At 36.3% G+C, this 14,277-nt stretch overlaps 1 protein-coding gene and 1 long non-coding RNA gene across 2 annotated transcripts; one reads left to right on the forward strand and one right to left on the reverse strand.

The window, feature by feature from the left end:
- The first annotated feature begins 6,582 nt into the window (after positions 1-6,582).
- LOC103935518 (probable LRR receptor-like serine/threonine-protein kinase At3g47570) lies at positions 6,583-10,393 on the forward strand. The gene is made up of 2 exons (XM_048584158.1): positions 6,583-9,506; positions 9,649-10,393. The coding sequence occupies exons 1-2, from the start codon at positions 6,821-6,823 to the stop codon at positions 10,023-10,025; spliced, it is 3,063 nt and encodes a 1,020-aa protein (XP_048440115.1). The 5' UTR covers positions 6,583-6,820; the 3' UTR covers positions 10,026-10,393.
- Positions 10,394-10,537: 144 nt separating this feature from the next.
- On the reverse strand, positions 10,538-11,584 carry LOC125477201. The gene is made up of 2 exons (XR_007258392.1): positions 11,157-11,584; positions 10,538-11,004 (listed from the first exon to the last, which is right to left on the reverse strand). It is a non-coding gene; the product is annotated as an uncharacterized LOC125477201 (long non-coding RNA).
- Between the last annotated feature and the right edge of the window lie 2,693 nt (positions 11,585-14,277).

Below are 14,277 nucleotides of genomic sequence, written 5' to 3' on the forward strand. Positions count from 1 at the left end.
GGTAATGACCCGATTCGTTATCGTGTCGACCCGAACACCTGTTAATTTCGTGTCGTGTCGTGTCGTGTCGGATTATTGGGTTGTGTCAGGAATTGCCAGACCTACTCCAGAGCCCTGAAATATAGCTTTTTTCCAATATTTTCCAGCGCCTCTGTTTCTTGTCACCATGTCACCACTTCGAATCCCAGGTGTGTCAGTTTCCTTGTCTTTTCTTTTATTTCTGTTTATGTTTCCTTTGTTATTTTATACTTTCTTTCATTGTTTCTTTTTTCTATTTCTATTCCCTAGTTTATTTTCTTTGTCTTTGTTAGTTATTTTTCGGTTTTTAAGGTTTTAATATTTTTGTTTTCTTTCTTTATTTTTTCCGCATCTTGAGAACAATGTGTGATTTGAGTTTGAGGTGAGAAAGTAAAATATTTAGATTTTTAATTTTTAAGTATGCTAAAATTTTTCATTCTTTTTAAGTTTATATTCATATATTATTTTAAACGTTAGAACAAATGAACATGGTGGAGATGAACCCCACGGTAGAGTATTTTCTATTTATTGTTGTTTAGGTACTAATTCATGAGTTATCCTTTGACAATTAGCACATTCACACCAACATGATTTTTTGGGGTGAGATTGAAGAACTTGCTTTCATTTGAATTCTTTTTTTTTTTTGTTTTTTTTTTGTTTTTTTTGTTCTAAAAAAAAGAAAGTAAAGTTTAGTTATTGTTATAAATAAAGTAATAATTGTTCCACCAGGACTTTGCTAACTATAACTAAGAATATGGTGAAATATAAGGCATAATATGGACTCATCATTCAACATTGAAATATTCTACAAACAACTTGGAATTATATGCCATTGTTCAAGCATTGTAGTATTGGAGGCACTATCTGATCTACAAAGAGTTTGTTATGTTCTCCGATCATGACTCTTTAAAGCATATAAACAACTAGGAAAAATTGCCAACGAGGCATGCTAAGTGGGCAACATAGTTGCAAGAATTTACATTCGTCTTAAAGCACAAAGCCGGCAAACGCTGGATTATACATGCCATTGCCCATTCCATCACAACCATAGGTAGATATAAGCATGGATTTTGTTTCAGGTTTGCCTTGTACTCAGTGCGGTGCAGACTCAATTTTTGTTGTGATGGATCGATTTTCCAAGATGGCTCACTTTATTGTCTGCAAGAAGATAATGGATGCTTCAAAAGTTGCTGAGTTATTCTTTCATGATGTATATCGAATTCATGAGTTACCAAGATCGAATGTTTCTGATTGGAACACCAAATTTCTAAGTCATTTTTTGAGAAGCCTGCGAAAATTAGCTAATACACAATTGAATTTTAGCAACGCCTCATCCTCAACCTGATGGGCAAACTGAAGTTGTGAATCGCTAATTAGGGGACCTTTTGCGTTGCTTAGTTGGTTAGCATCTAAAGTCATTGGACCATAAATTATGTATTGTGGAGTTCGCCTACTATTGTTCCGTCAATTGCAGCACCGAAATGTGTCATTTCTACATTGTCTTTGGCTTAATTCCACTAGCACTAGTTGATCTTACTCCTGTACCATACGCAAAAAGCAAAGATGAAAGTTTCATTGATAATGTCATGCAAATTGATAGCATAACACATAAGCACCTTCAAGCAACAAGTCAGAAATACAAAGCTCATGCAAATTCCAAAAGGCGAATGGTGGAGTTTGATGTGGGAGAATTTGTTTAGGCAGTTTTGACGAAGGATCGTTTTTCAATTGGAGATTCCAATAAACTGTTTGCAAGGAAGATTGGGCCATATGAAATTCTTGAAAAGATTAACCTCAATGCTTATCACCTGAAGTTACCTAGCCATATTCGTACTTCTAATGTGTTCAATGTGAAACATCTCATTCCATTCAAATTCGAAGGTGAATTTTCTCCAACCCAGAGAGGATGATGCAGATATGATGGCTAGTTCATTTATGGATCGTTGGGATAAATTGAATGCTTAACATTATTAAGTAAGACTTAATAAACTCAATAACAGCTTGGGGCCTTTTTTTGGCTGATCATAACAGCCATGACGTTTTTATTGCTGATAATAGCCTTTCTTTATGTAATTTTCAATTTTCAGTGCTATTACGTTTATTGCCCTTTTAAATTCTGAATGTAAGTTACAAGTTGGTGATAAAGCCAGTTCTTGCTGGAAGGTGGGGATGTTAGACCTTTTTTGAATGAATGAAATATGCAGAGAGATTTCTTTCTCAGTTTGTGCATTTTTGTTTGTGAGATTGTTCAGCTTTATTCTTCTAGTTGTCTATGTTGTAGGTTGGTACTAGAGACGGGGTTTTGGGGTTTTCAGGTCTCTCCCTGCACTAGGAAATAATGGACCCTGCATATCAATTTTTCTTTTCATTTTATTTTGTTTTTAGCCGTTGCACCCTACATCGATTTGATATTTTGAAAAAATGTTTCTAATTTGAAATCCAAACTGCTAAAACTATTTAGATGGCAATTTCCAACTCTAGATTGTGTTGGATTTATCCAATATAAATCAACCTTTAAGTGGTCTACTGCATGTAATAGGAATGTAATATTGGAGAATAATGCTGATTGTGATTTGATCTCTTAAAGATATCAATCCTGTATAAGGTATCTTATATCGTAAATAGGATTGATGGAATCCTTAATTGAATATGATTATGATACTTGACTTGGAGGCTAAGAAAGTAAGTTTAGGTTTCCTTTATGGATGGAAACCCTAACTTTTAGTCTATATAAAAACACCAGTCCCTATAAGCCCTAGAACACACAACATAATGCTTCCCATGGAGTAGTTGTATTTTGCTAGGAGTTTATAGAAGACATTGGGCTAGGAGTTTATAGAAGACATTGGTGTCACCGTGCCCTTTCTCCTTCCTTACTCGAGTACCATGGTTACAATTGGAATCAGGTTTGTCACTCATTCGTTTGTGTTTTAATTGTATAACCTTATAAAGCTAACAGTTTGACCATTGCAAAGTCTAGTGGCACACACTTTTTCCAACTTAACTTGTAAGCTAAGCAAGAAAATAGAATCAAAACAATGTAGTAGCTATCTTTCAACACTTATTTCAAGCTGGTAGGCTAGTAATCTATATATAAAGCCAACACAAAAAGTGAATAGTGTTTTTGGTGTCACCAAGCTTCAACAAAAAATTTAGACAAAATTCCCCCAAGACAAAAAATTCAAAGACATCCCAAAATAATGCATCAAATAAGGTAAGGGCATTTTTGTCATTTTACCAATGTTTTTTAATAATTAATTTTTTGTGATTTTTTTAATTAGTATCTCACAATAGACTAGTAATAACGTGATTAAATTCTTTTTTTTTTAAACACGTTCAAAACATCTTAAGAGGCGTGTAATGCCGGTTATAAAAAATTATTTCACACGCGGATAATAATGTGATTAAATTAGTTGTGAAATGATTTTTTTTAACAAACGATATTATCTACACTAAGGGGGAGGGGTGGGCTTAGCCTCACAATGAACTAGCAATAATGTGATTCAATCATTTGTTTATTAAATATTATTTTCTCTATTCTTAATGTAAATTCTATAGAGATTGATTTTATTATATGAATTCAGCTGCTTTAATTGATTTATGAGGGGTTTCTTTTAGCATAATATAAGATTATTTATTCACTTCAAATATTTGACTTTTCTTTTGTCATTTTATTAAGACTTATGTGGGCTTGAAGGATGGAATAATCCTTTGAATCTGGTAACAACATGTATCATCCCCTAGAACAACGTTCTCTTTCAAACCTTTCAATCAATCGAAACAACTTTTAGCCTATATAAAAACACCAGTCCCTATAAGCCTTAGAACACGCAACATAATGCTTCCCATGGAGTAGTTGTATTATGCTAGGAGTTTATAGAAGACATTGGTGTCGCTGTGCCCTTTCTCCTTCCTTACTCGAGTACCATGGTTACAACTGGAATCAGGTTTGTCACTCATTCGTTTGTGTTTTAATTGTATAACCTTATAAAGCTAACAGTTTTACCATCGCAAAGTCTAGTAGCACACACTTTTTCCAACTTAACTTGTAAGCTAAGCAAGAAAATAGAATCAAAACAATGTAGTAGCTATCTTTCAACACTTATTTCAAGCTGGTAGGCTAGTAATCTATATATAAAGCCAACACAAAAAGTGAATGGTGTTTTTTGTGTCACCAAGTTTCAACAAAAAATTTAGACAAAATGCCCCCAAGACAAAAAATTCAAAGACATCCCAAAATAATGCATCAAATAAGGTAGGGGCATTTTCATCATTTTACCAGTGTTTTTTTAATAATTAATTTTGTGTGATTTTTTTTAATTAGTACCTCACAATAAGCTAGTAATAACGTGATTAAATTTTATTTTTATTTTTAAACATGTTCAAAACATCTTAAGAGACATGTAATGCCAGTTATAAAAAATTATTTCACATGCGGATAATAATGTGATTAAATTAGTTATCAAATGATTTTTTTTAACAAACGATATTATGTACACTAAAGGGGAGGGGTGGGCTTAGCCTCACAATGAACTAGCAATAATGTGATTCAATCACCTGTTTATTAAATATTATTTTCTCTATTCTTAGTGTAAATTCTATAGAGACTGATTTTATTATATGAATTCAGCTGCTTTAATTGGTTTATAAGGGGTTTCTTCTAGCATAATTTAAGATTATTCATTTACTTCAAATATTTAACTTTTCTTTTGTCATTTTATTGAGACTTATGTGGGCCTGAAGGATGGACTAATCCTTTGTATCATCCCCTAGAACAACGTTCTCTTTCAAACCTTTCAATCAATCGAAACTACTCTCGAAAACAGTTTTTCTTTAACCCAAGCAGTTTGTTAAAAACTCGTTTCAGATATAAAACTTATGAATATATAGACATACTTTTGTTATTTCTAATAATATAGCTCGATAATAATTCATTTCTTTTAAAGCATGCCTCGACCGTTCAAGACTTATGTGGGTGTCTAATATAATTGAAGTGCAACAGTATTTTTCTGGAATGTGTCATTATCAGAAGACACCAAAAAAAAACATTTCATGTGAGAATCCTGACCGAAATGAAAACGCAGTTTTGTACGATAGCCTTTTTTGTCTCCACTTTAGAATGCAACTTTCCAAATCATTACGATGCAATAGTGCAACTTTACAAATCATTACGATGCAATAGTGCAACTTTTCCAATTGTGGTCGACTTTTGTAGGCTGGCTGCCGGCCAGCCACGAAAAGGGCCTTTCATTGGGAATCAGATCTATTTTGGATTTTTATGTTTGGAACTTTCGGATCGAGAAATTGGAACCGTTGAAGAGTATCATTTAAATCATTGAGTAATAATTATATCTACCAGTCTACCACGGCACTGTCCAATGCTAGAGACAATCAAGTGTTGATGCACAAAAGCTGATCCCCTTAACGTTGGATTTCATTTAAGAAATCTTACAAACGTATAGAAGTACTGGTATCAAGTGACCGTAATTGTAACTTAAAACCTTTATCTTCTCTTATAACTTAGAGTGGCAGAGCTTTTTTTTATTTATTTTTTCTTTCCTCTACTGGCGTGGTAAAGTTCCCATTACTTGTTCTTTGGATAATGTGAGTAAAATTAAATTTGTAAATAAAATTTTGTAAACTAAATGATATGAAAGTTGATAATTAAATTATGACTTAAGCTTTGATAAACGTGATGATTCTTACTAGTGACACATTATTTAGTTTGCAAATTTTATCTACAAATTTAGTATTTTTAACATTACCTGTATTCTGTTGTGTATATCCTCAATCCAATCACGAGACGCAAACACGCACCAATCCGGAAGGAGAGGAGTCAGAAGACCTACACTATTTGTTGGCATAAATAAATGTCACAACACTACACCAAAATTAGCAATTATCATTGTACAAAACCAAAGATAAATACTTTTTTTCTTTTTTTGGCATACTATCGATGAACAAGAATGAGCAATTTTTTTATGTATCCAAGCACGATTATGTGATATTATTATTTCACTCAAATATAAAACATAAATTTGTTATTTTATTAATATACCTAAAAAGTAACATACGTCAACATTGTCGCTTACTTTTATTATAACACACAGAATAATACACCATATAACTTGTATTTTTGGTATCCATAAAAATTTCTCAACAAAAACACATTCATCAAGCAAGTCACTTTGTCCCATAAAAAAAATTAAAAATAAAATCAAGCAAGACACTGTGTCATTTGGTTTATAATCAAAGAGAAAATTTCACGTAAAACCAATATCTCTATTTTTTTTTTCATTTGTTTTAAGTTAAAGAATGAATACGCCACTTATTATTACGGTCTAGTAATATTCCTCTTCACAGGAAGTGAGAGGTATTTGGTTCAATTTTCACCAAAGGTGAATTTTCACCATATTATTAATAACACATTGTAAGGCTTAACCCATTCTACACCCCTTAGTGTAGATAATATCGTTCGTTAAAAATAAATAAATAAAGAAGAATGAATACAATAATTTTAAAAAAAGTGAAATATTCCTAATATTAGTTCACAAAATTAGATGTAAATTGAATTTATTCATAAAATTAAGTTAAAAAGAAAAGAGAGAGACTTTTTTGGTCAGGTCAATGCTATCCCTCATCGACTACGATATCGGTGGCTGTAGATCCACTGCATGCGTACAGAGCACTCTGGTTATGATTATAAATTGGATTCTGCTAAAGCTGGTATACAAACCATCAGTCCTGCAACACTCTTTTATAAATTGAGTTTTAACTTCCTTACAAAATAAATAGCATCATCATGGGGATGGGGTTTTACAACTCCATTTCTGCATTGTTTTTGTCATCCTTTTTTATGCATACTTTCATTCCCCACTCTTGCCTTCCTTGTTTCGCCCTTCCGGGAAATGAGACAGATAGACTCGCTTTGCTTGAAATCAAGGCTAGCATAACTCATGACCCTTTTAAAGTCCTGACTTCATGGAATGAAACCATCCACTTTTGCTCTTGGCATGGCGTTACATGTGGTCGTCGTCATAAGAGGGTCACAAGCTTGAGCCTGCCGTCCTTGAAACTTGCAGGATCTATATCGCCGCATGTTGGGAACTTGAGTTTTTTGAGAGTCATTGATCTCCAAGAAAACAGCTTAGGCCATGAAATTCCTCCAGAATTCAGCCGCCTGCACAGACTACAAGTCCTACAGTTAAACAACAATTCACTGAGTGGAGAAATTCCTACCAACTTGTCATGTTGCTGTCAGCTCCTCAGGCTCGCTGTTGGTTTCAACGTCCTAATGGGAAAAATTCCGAATGAGCTTGGCCTCTTGTCAAAGTTAAGAGTTTTTTCCATCCACTTTAACCACTTTACAGGGGGAGTCCCTACTTCTTTTAGCAATTTATCATATCTTGAAAAGTTCTCCGCATCTTTTAATAATTTGAGTGGCACTGTCCCGGATATTTTTGGCCGAATGACCAATCTTAGCTTTCTTGCTTTTGATGTAAATAGCTTTTCGGGTATGCTTCCTCCCTCAATCTTTAATCTCTCTTCTCTCACAGTCCTTGCTATGGCATTCAACGAAATCCAAGGGAGTCTACCCTCAAACTTCGGTATTCCGAGTCTCCATATATTTTCCATTTCCGATAACCAATTCAGTGGATCTATTCCTGTTTCCTTATCTAATGCGTCAAATCTAATTGAATTTTCGATGGGAGTTAACCAACTGCATGGAAAGGTCCCTCCTTTGACGAATTTGCATAAGCTTAAGCGGTTAGTCCTTGCTGAAAACCATCTCGGAAGTGGGGGAATTGATGACTTGACCTTTCTCTGCGATTTGAGCAATGCCACCCATTTAGAAATTCTCCAAATATTTACCAACAATTTTGGGGGCACCTTACCTCAATGCATAGGAAACCTGTCTTCTTCTCTTCAAAAATTCAATATTGCTCAAAATAAAATATTAGGAAGTATCCCGAATGAGATTGCAAATCTGGCTAACTTAGAGGTTTTGTTGATGTCTTGGAACCAATTATCAGGTCACGTTCCCCCTGGTGTAGGAAAGCTGCACAAGTTATATCAATTATCTTTTGGTGGGAACTCTCTCTCTGGCAATCTTCCATCCTCTTTCAGAAATTTAAGTCAATTAAATGTGTTAAGCTTAGCAGGCAACAAACTTCAAGGCAATATCCCGCCAAGTTTAGCAGAGTGTCAGAATTTGAGGTTCTTACATCTTGGTGCCAACAATTTCAGCGGTATCATATCGCAAGAAATCTTTGGTCTGCTGAACTTGTATGTACTGAGTTTAGAACAAAATCATTTTATAGGCCCCTTGCCAGAGAACATAGGAATTTTAATAAATCTAGAGTATTTAGATATCTCTGATAACATGTTATTCGGTGAAATTCCGGCAAGTCTGGTTAGTTGTGTAAAATTAGAGTACCTAGACATGCATGGAAATTTCTTCAATGGGACAATTCCATCAACTTTGAGTTCACTAAGAGGTCTTACAAAATTGTCTCTCTCTCACAACAACTTGTCAGGCACCATTCCAGAATTCTTAGAAAATTTTGTATTTTTGGAATCTCTGAATCTATCTTATAACAATTTTGAGGGCATGTTGCCGATCAAAGGAGTGTTCAAGAATGCAACGGCAACATCAGTTGAAGGAAATAGCAAGCTTTGTGGGGGCATACCTGAGTTTCATTTGCCAAAGTGCAAATTCCAGCATGCAAAAAAGGAAGGATTGAGTTTAACCATGAAATTGGTTCTCTCCCTCGTTTGTGGGATTCTTGGAGTCATTTTTGCACTAACCTTTTTGTACCTTTATTGCTCACGGAGGGACAAAAAGGGTCAAGCTGCAAGTGATTCGGACAAATTTCCCCAAGTTTCTTACCAAAGTCTTCTAAAGGCAACAAATGGATTCTCCTCAACCAACTTGGTCGGTATGGGCAGTTTTGGGTCCGTTTATAAAGGACTACTTGAGCAAGGTGAAACTACAGTTGCCATCAAGGTACTCAACCTCGTTCGTCGCGGAGCTTACAAAAGTTTTATTGCTGAGTGCAAGGCTTTCAAAAATATTAGACACCGTAATCTTATCAAGGTACTTTCGGCATGTTCTGGTTTTGATTATCGCGGTCACGACTTCAAGGCCTTAATTTATGAGTTCATGGTTAACGGGAGCTTGGAGGAATGGCTGTATCCAATTCATACAATTGGTGAGAGAAATGAGAGGCCAACGAGCTTAACAATTTCTCAGAGGTTGAATATTGTTATTGATGTTGCTATGGCATTGGATTATCTCCATCATCATTGTGAGACGCCAATAGTTCACTGCGACCTCAAACCCAGCAATATTCTTCTCAATGAGGACATGGTTGCACATGTAGGTGACTTCGGGTTGGTGAGGTTCCTACCAAAAGCTGCTGAAAATTCTTCGGGAAATCAATCAAGCTCTTTAGGGATCAAGGGAACTATTGGTTATGCTCCTCCAGGTAAATACACTTGGTGGTTTATTTTTCCCTAGCTAGTATTTTAAAATTGTGCAGTATTTATTTTAAAATTTTCAAACATGAAATGAGCTTTTAGCACATCACTAGAAAATTAGAATCTAATGTTCTGAATTGTGGAATGCAGAATATGGCATGGGACATGAAGTGTGGACACAAGGTGATGTGTACAGCTTTGGCATCCTCCTGTTGGAAATATTTACAGGTAAAAGACCAACCGATGACATGTTTCAAGGAACTTCAAACCTTTATAGCTTTGTGAAGGTAGCTCTGCCTGAGCAAGTGGAAGAGGTTTTGGATCCCGTTCTTGTTCAAGAGAGCAATCATCCTAATGAGGGGAGGGCAAGCAATCGCGTCCTAATCATAGAAAGTTTAATCTCTGTTCTAGAAATTGGTGTTGCTTGCTCAGCGGAGTTGCCTAGAGAAAGACTGAACATCTATGATGCTGTGGCACATATGTGTCGGATCAGAAACAAACTTCAAGCAAATGGTATATGCGAATAGAAGCTTATTGTTAATATGTGGTATAACATGTAATAGTATTGATGTTATGTGAAAGCGTTCCCGTATTTGTTAGATAAAAAATGCAGTGCAAATGGCTAGTTGATCAATGCTTGCCAAACAAACTTATTTGCATCGAATTATGCTTGAACAATGACATTCTGGCTTTGCCAAACATTACAGGACGAACACTCTGAAAGAATTACAAATAAAAATTAAAAAACAAAGTTGTGGAAAGTATTCATCAAATTTCAAACCTATATTGGAATTCCTGCTCTATGTTGAGAGGTTTATCCCTGGTTGAAAATGGGAAGCGTTATATAGTAGCTTATTGCTTTTTTTATTTTATTTTTCAGAAAACCTTGACGGTACGAGAAGAATTTTATTAATAACATAAAGTAAGTTACATATAATTAGAGGACATAAACCTAACTTCTCGTAATACGTGAAAAAGAAATAAAAAATACATGAAAAAGAAGAGGAACATAAACCTTACTCTTTTATAAACAAAACAATAAAGATACAAAAATATGCATTCATCAGTCATCCATTCATCAACATTTATCTGAGCATTCATCAACATTTATCTTTCGCTCGCTCACTCTCATATTTCATTAAAATATTGTTGGTCCAGGCAGCACAGAGGTGGACATTCATCAAAGCCATGTCACAGATCCAGTGTCATGCACAGTTTTTGTCTCAATATTTGTCACATGGAGGCATGCAAGCACACAGAAAATTACATGAGCATTGACGAAAGTTTAGGTCTATAAATGCATGACAGAAACATTTCACAAATCTGTATGACTTTCAGAGATATTAAACCATGCTTAATTTTAACGCAGTGGAGGGATTTGATTTACCTTTCATTTTGTAGATCCGAGTTCTTGCAGCCATCTTTGCTGTGTGTACAGCACCTTCATTTGTGAGCCATTGCTCCTTGCAGTTCCTATGCCCCATGGCCTTACTCGGATCCCCAAGTCTACACACAGAAAACATGCATGCATCAGTCAGAATTTCGTTTTCATTTGACCTTCCGTCATGAAAACGGAAGGGAAAAATGGTTGGATGCATTTGTATTTCAGATATCGCCAAGTAGAGACCATAATCGCAGAGAGAATGAGAGATCTTTACCTCGGGTTTCGCAGAGGAATGCACGATGGTGACAATCTGGGCTAGAATCAAAGATCGCCATGGCTGGGCTCCGTTTTTGACAGAGATGGAGATGGATTCATGTTTTGACGTTCTGGGTTGAAGACAGAAGCTAGGGTTTCAGTTCTATGAGAAATGAAAAGAGAGAGAGGAAACGAAGGAGATGGCTTTAGCGGCTCTAAGCTCGAGGGTTACAGGGAGAGGTTCTCAAGCGGCGCTAGTTGGGAGAGGTTTTCCAACTCTCCAGACTCCAGAGCACTGAAATATCGCTTTTTTCCAATATTTTCCAGCGACTCTGTTTCTTGTCACCACGTCACCACTTCGAATCCCAGGTGTGTCAGTTTCCTTGTCTTTTCTTTTATTTCTGTTTATGTTTCCTTTGTTATTTTATACTTTCTTTCGTTGTTTCTTTTTTCTATTTCTATTCCCTAGTTTATTTTCTTTGTCTTTGCTAGCTATTTTTCGGTTTTTAAGGTTTTAATATTTTTGTTTTCTTTCTTTATTTTTTCCGCATCTTGAGAACAATGTGTGATTTAAGTTTGAGGTGGGAAAGTAAAATATTTAGATTTTTAATTTTTAAGTATGCTAAATTTTTTCATTCTTTTTAAGTTTATATTCATATATTATTTTAAACGTTAGAACAAATGAACATGGTGGAGATGAACCCCACGGTAGAGTATTTTCTATTTATTGTTATTTAGGCACTATTTCATGAGTTATCCTTTGACTATTAGCACTGACACACCCCGATCGGGATCAGGGCATGCTGGCCGTCACGTAGAAGTGACGTAACCATGTGCACAGTGCGGAAGCTAATAAAATAATGGAAATAATACGAATAAATAAAAACTAGCATACATAAGGTAATAGAACAAGTGCTAGTGCAAGTGAGACACAAGTTCAGAGCGATAAGCCTAAAGCAGTCCAAAAGAAAATGATGCAACAACAGTACACCCGAAGGTGGTCCTACGCTGGTGATCGTCTGTCAGATATGTCGGGAAAGCTCTCTGGGAAACCACCGAACGTGCTAGCCAACTAGAACCTGGAGGGGCACAAAACAAAAGCGTGAGTGGGCAAAAACAAAGCTTTTCAAAAACCATTTAATAAATAAGTTCTAACCCCTCGCCGTAAAACCTGTATACTTCCCAGAAAATAGATATACGCATATATATATATATATATCAATCATGCTCAAGAATATGCTATGCCAAAACCTCAAAATGAAATGCAAGTACTCAGGTAAAATCATATCAACATCATATAACCTGTCAGCCGGAGTCACCTAACGTGACCTGTACGGCTGAATCTAGAGCTCAAGTCTCAATCTCACTATCTGGACCTGCACACGAGTCAGAACCACTGAAAGTGGTCTGTACGACAGGCCTGGATGTAATACATATAAACGCTCAAGTGCTACGATCACGTGAAGGCTGAGCGAGTAATCGCGGGTCACCTACGAGTCGGAACCACCTAAAGTGGTCTGTACGACAGGACTGTGCACCTAACTTGGATCCAAGCTGAGCGTGTGATGCGGGAGGTGAACATCACGTGAAGTACTGTGCCCTACTCTGGGCGGGAGCACTAACACCGGGGGTGCAGGTTATGAGCTCTCTATGTCTCTAAAGTCACTACTGAATGAAAACATGAATCACAACTCACCTGGCACTTACCTGTGCGTCCATAGCACCAATATACGTGCATATATATATAACAAATAATGCATAACAATGACAATGCAATGCATGGCATATAACGAATAAACGATTTAAAAATCAATTTTTGGGAAAAGTATAAGTATATAGGTATATACGGAAAACCAAAAGCCCACTCACTGGTAAGTGGAAGGGTCGTAACCCCCCTACCTCGAGTGACCACGCTCGTCCTAGGGATACGTCTCACCTATATGCGAAACAACTATAAAAACGTTAATTTTAAAGCACATAACCAACCTTTAGGAATAACTTCTCATACATTGCTCAAATGGGGTGTATGAATACACTTACTCAACCTCAGGAACATCCCCATATTTTTAAAATAATTTTTCACCGTCGCACGCGCCCCCACGCGCAGGCACGTGCCTGGCACGCTGATGGCATCAACTGACGCCGTTAGGAATATTCCGTTATTCCTAATGGTTTCCGTCAACGGCGTCAGGAATATTCCGTCAGATTTGACGGAATATTCTGTTGTCTTCTCCGGCGTTGTCGCCGGTGCCGGAAAACTGGGAAAAATTTAAAATGTCTTATCTTCTTCGTTTTTCAACCAAATTTCACGAAATTAGTACCAAAATGAAGCTTACAATGAGAGGAACACAATCATACCACTTTCAAGTGCTAAAAACCACAAAATCTCACCTGGAAAATCACCCCAACCCCGGCCAACTTCGAAACTCGTGATCCCGATGTCCAAAACCTTCAAACGAACCACCCCGAGCCTCCTAGGGACCTCACCAAGCTCCCTACAAGCTTGAAATTCCCTAAAATGTGAGAAATTACGTGTGCATGAACAATACCAAAATCGGGCATCGTGGATTCGACGTGAAAACGAAGGTGTTCTTACCTGAAAAAGGTATAGTTGGACTCCTACAAGCCTCACGAGTCTGAATATGTGCTTGGATTCCACGATCTGTGAAGGTTCAATGGGTTTGTGGGTGTGTCCGTACGTTTCAAGGAAAATGGGAAGGAATGGGGCTCAGGACAGGGTGCAGGAATAGGGAGGAAAGGTTGTGGAGTGTGGGAAAATGTGTGTGGCTCAAAACATGCCAACAGAAAACCCAAAACATAACACAAACGTAAAGAAATCGAACCGGGGGTAAAATAGTCTTTTAACGCGTACATTTTAATATTCCCGGGACGGGCTGTCACAAGCACATTCACACCAACATCATTTTTGGGGGTGAAATTGAAGCACTTGCTTTCATTTGAGTTCTTTTTTTTTTTTTTTTTTTTTTTTTGTTCTAAAAAGAAGAAGTAAAGTTTAGTTATTGTTGTAAATAAAGTAATAATTGTTCCACCTGGACTTTGCTAACTAAAACTAAGAATATGGTGAAATATATGGCATAATATGGACTCATCATTCAACATTGAATTATTCCACAAACAAC

This window comes from the organism of the source record quoted next, unplaced genomic scaffold (assembly GCF_019419815.1).
Source record: "Pyrus x bretschneideri cultivar Hongxiangsu unplaced genomic scaffold, Pyrus_bretschneideri_v1 Contig200, whole genome shotgun sequence".
In the NCBI taxonomy this organism is placed as follows: Eukaryota; Viridiplantae; Streptophyta; class Magnoliopsida; order Rosales; family Rosaceae; genus Pyrus; species Pyrus x bretschneideri.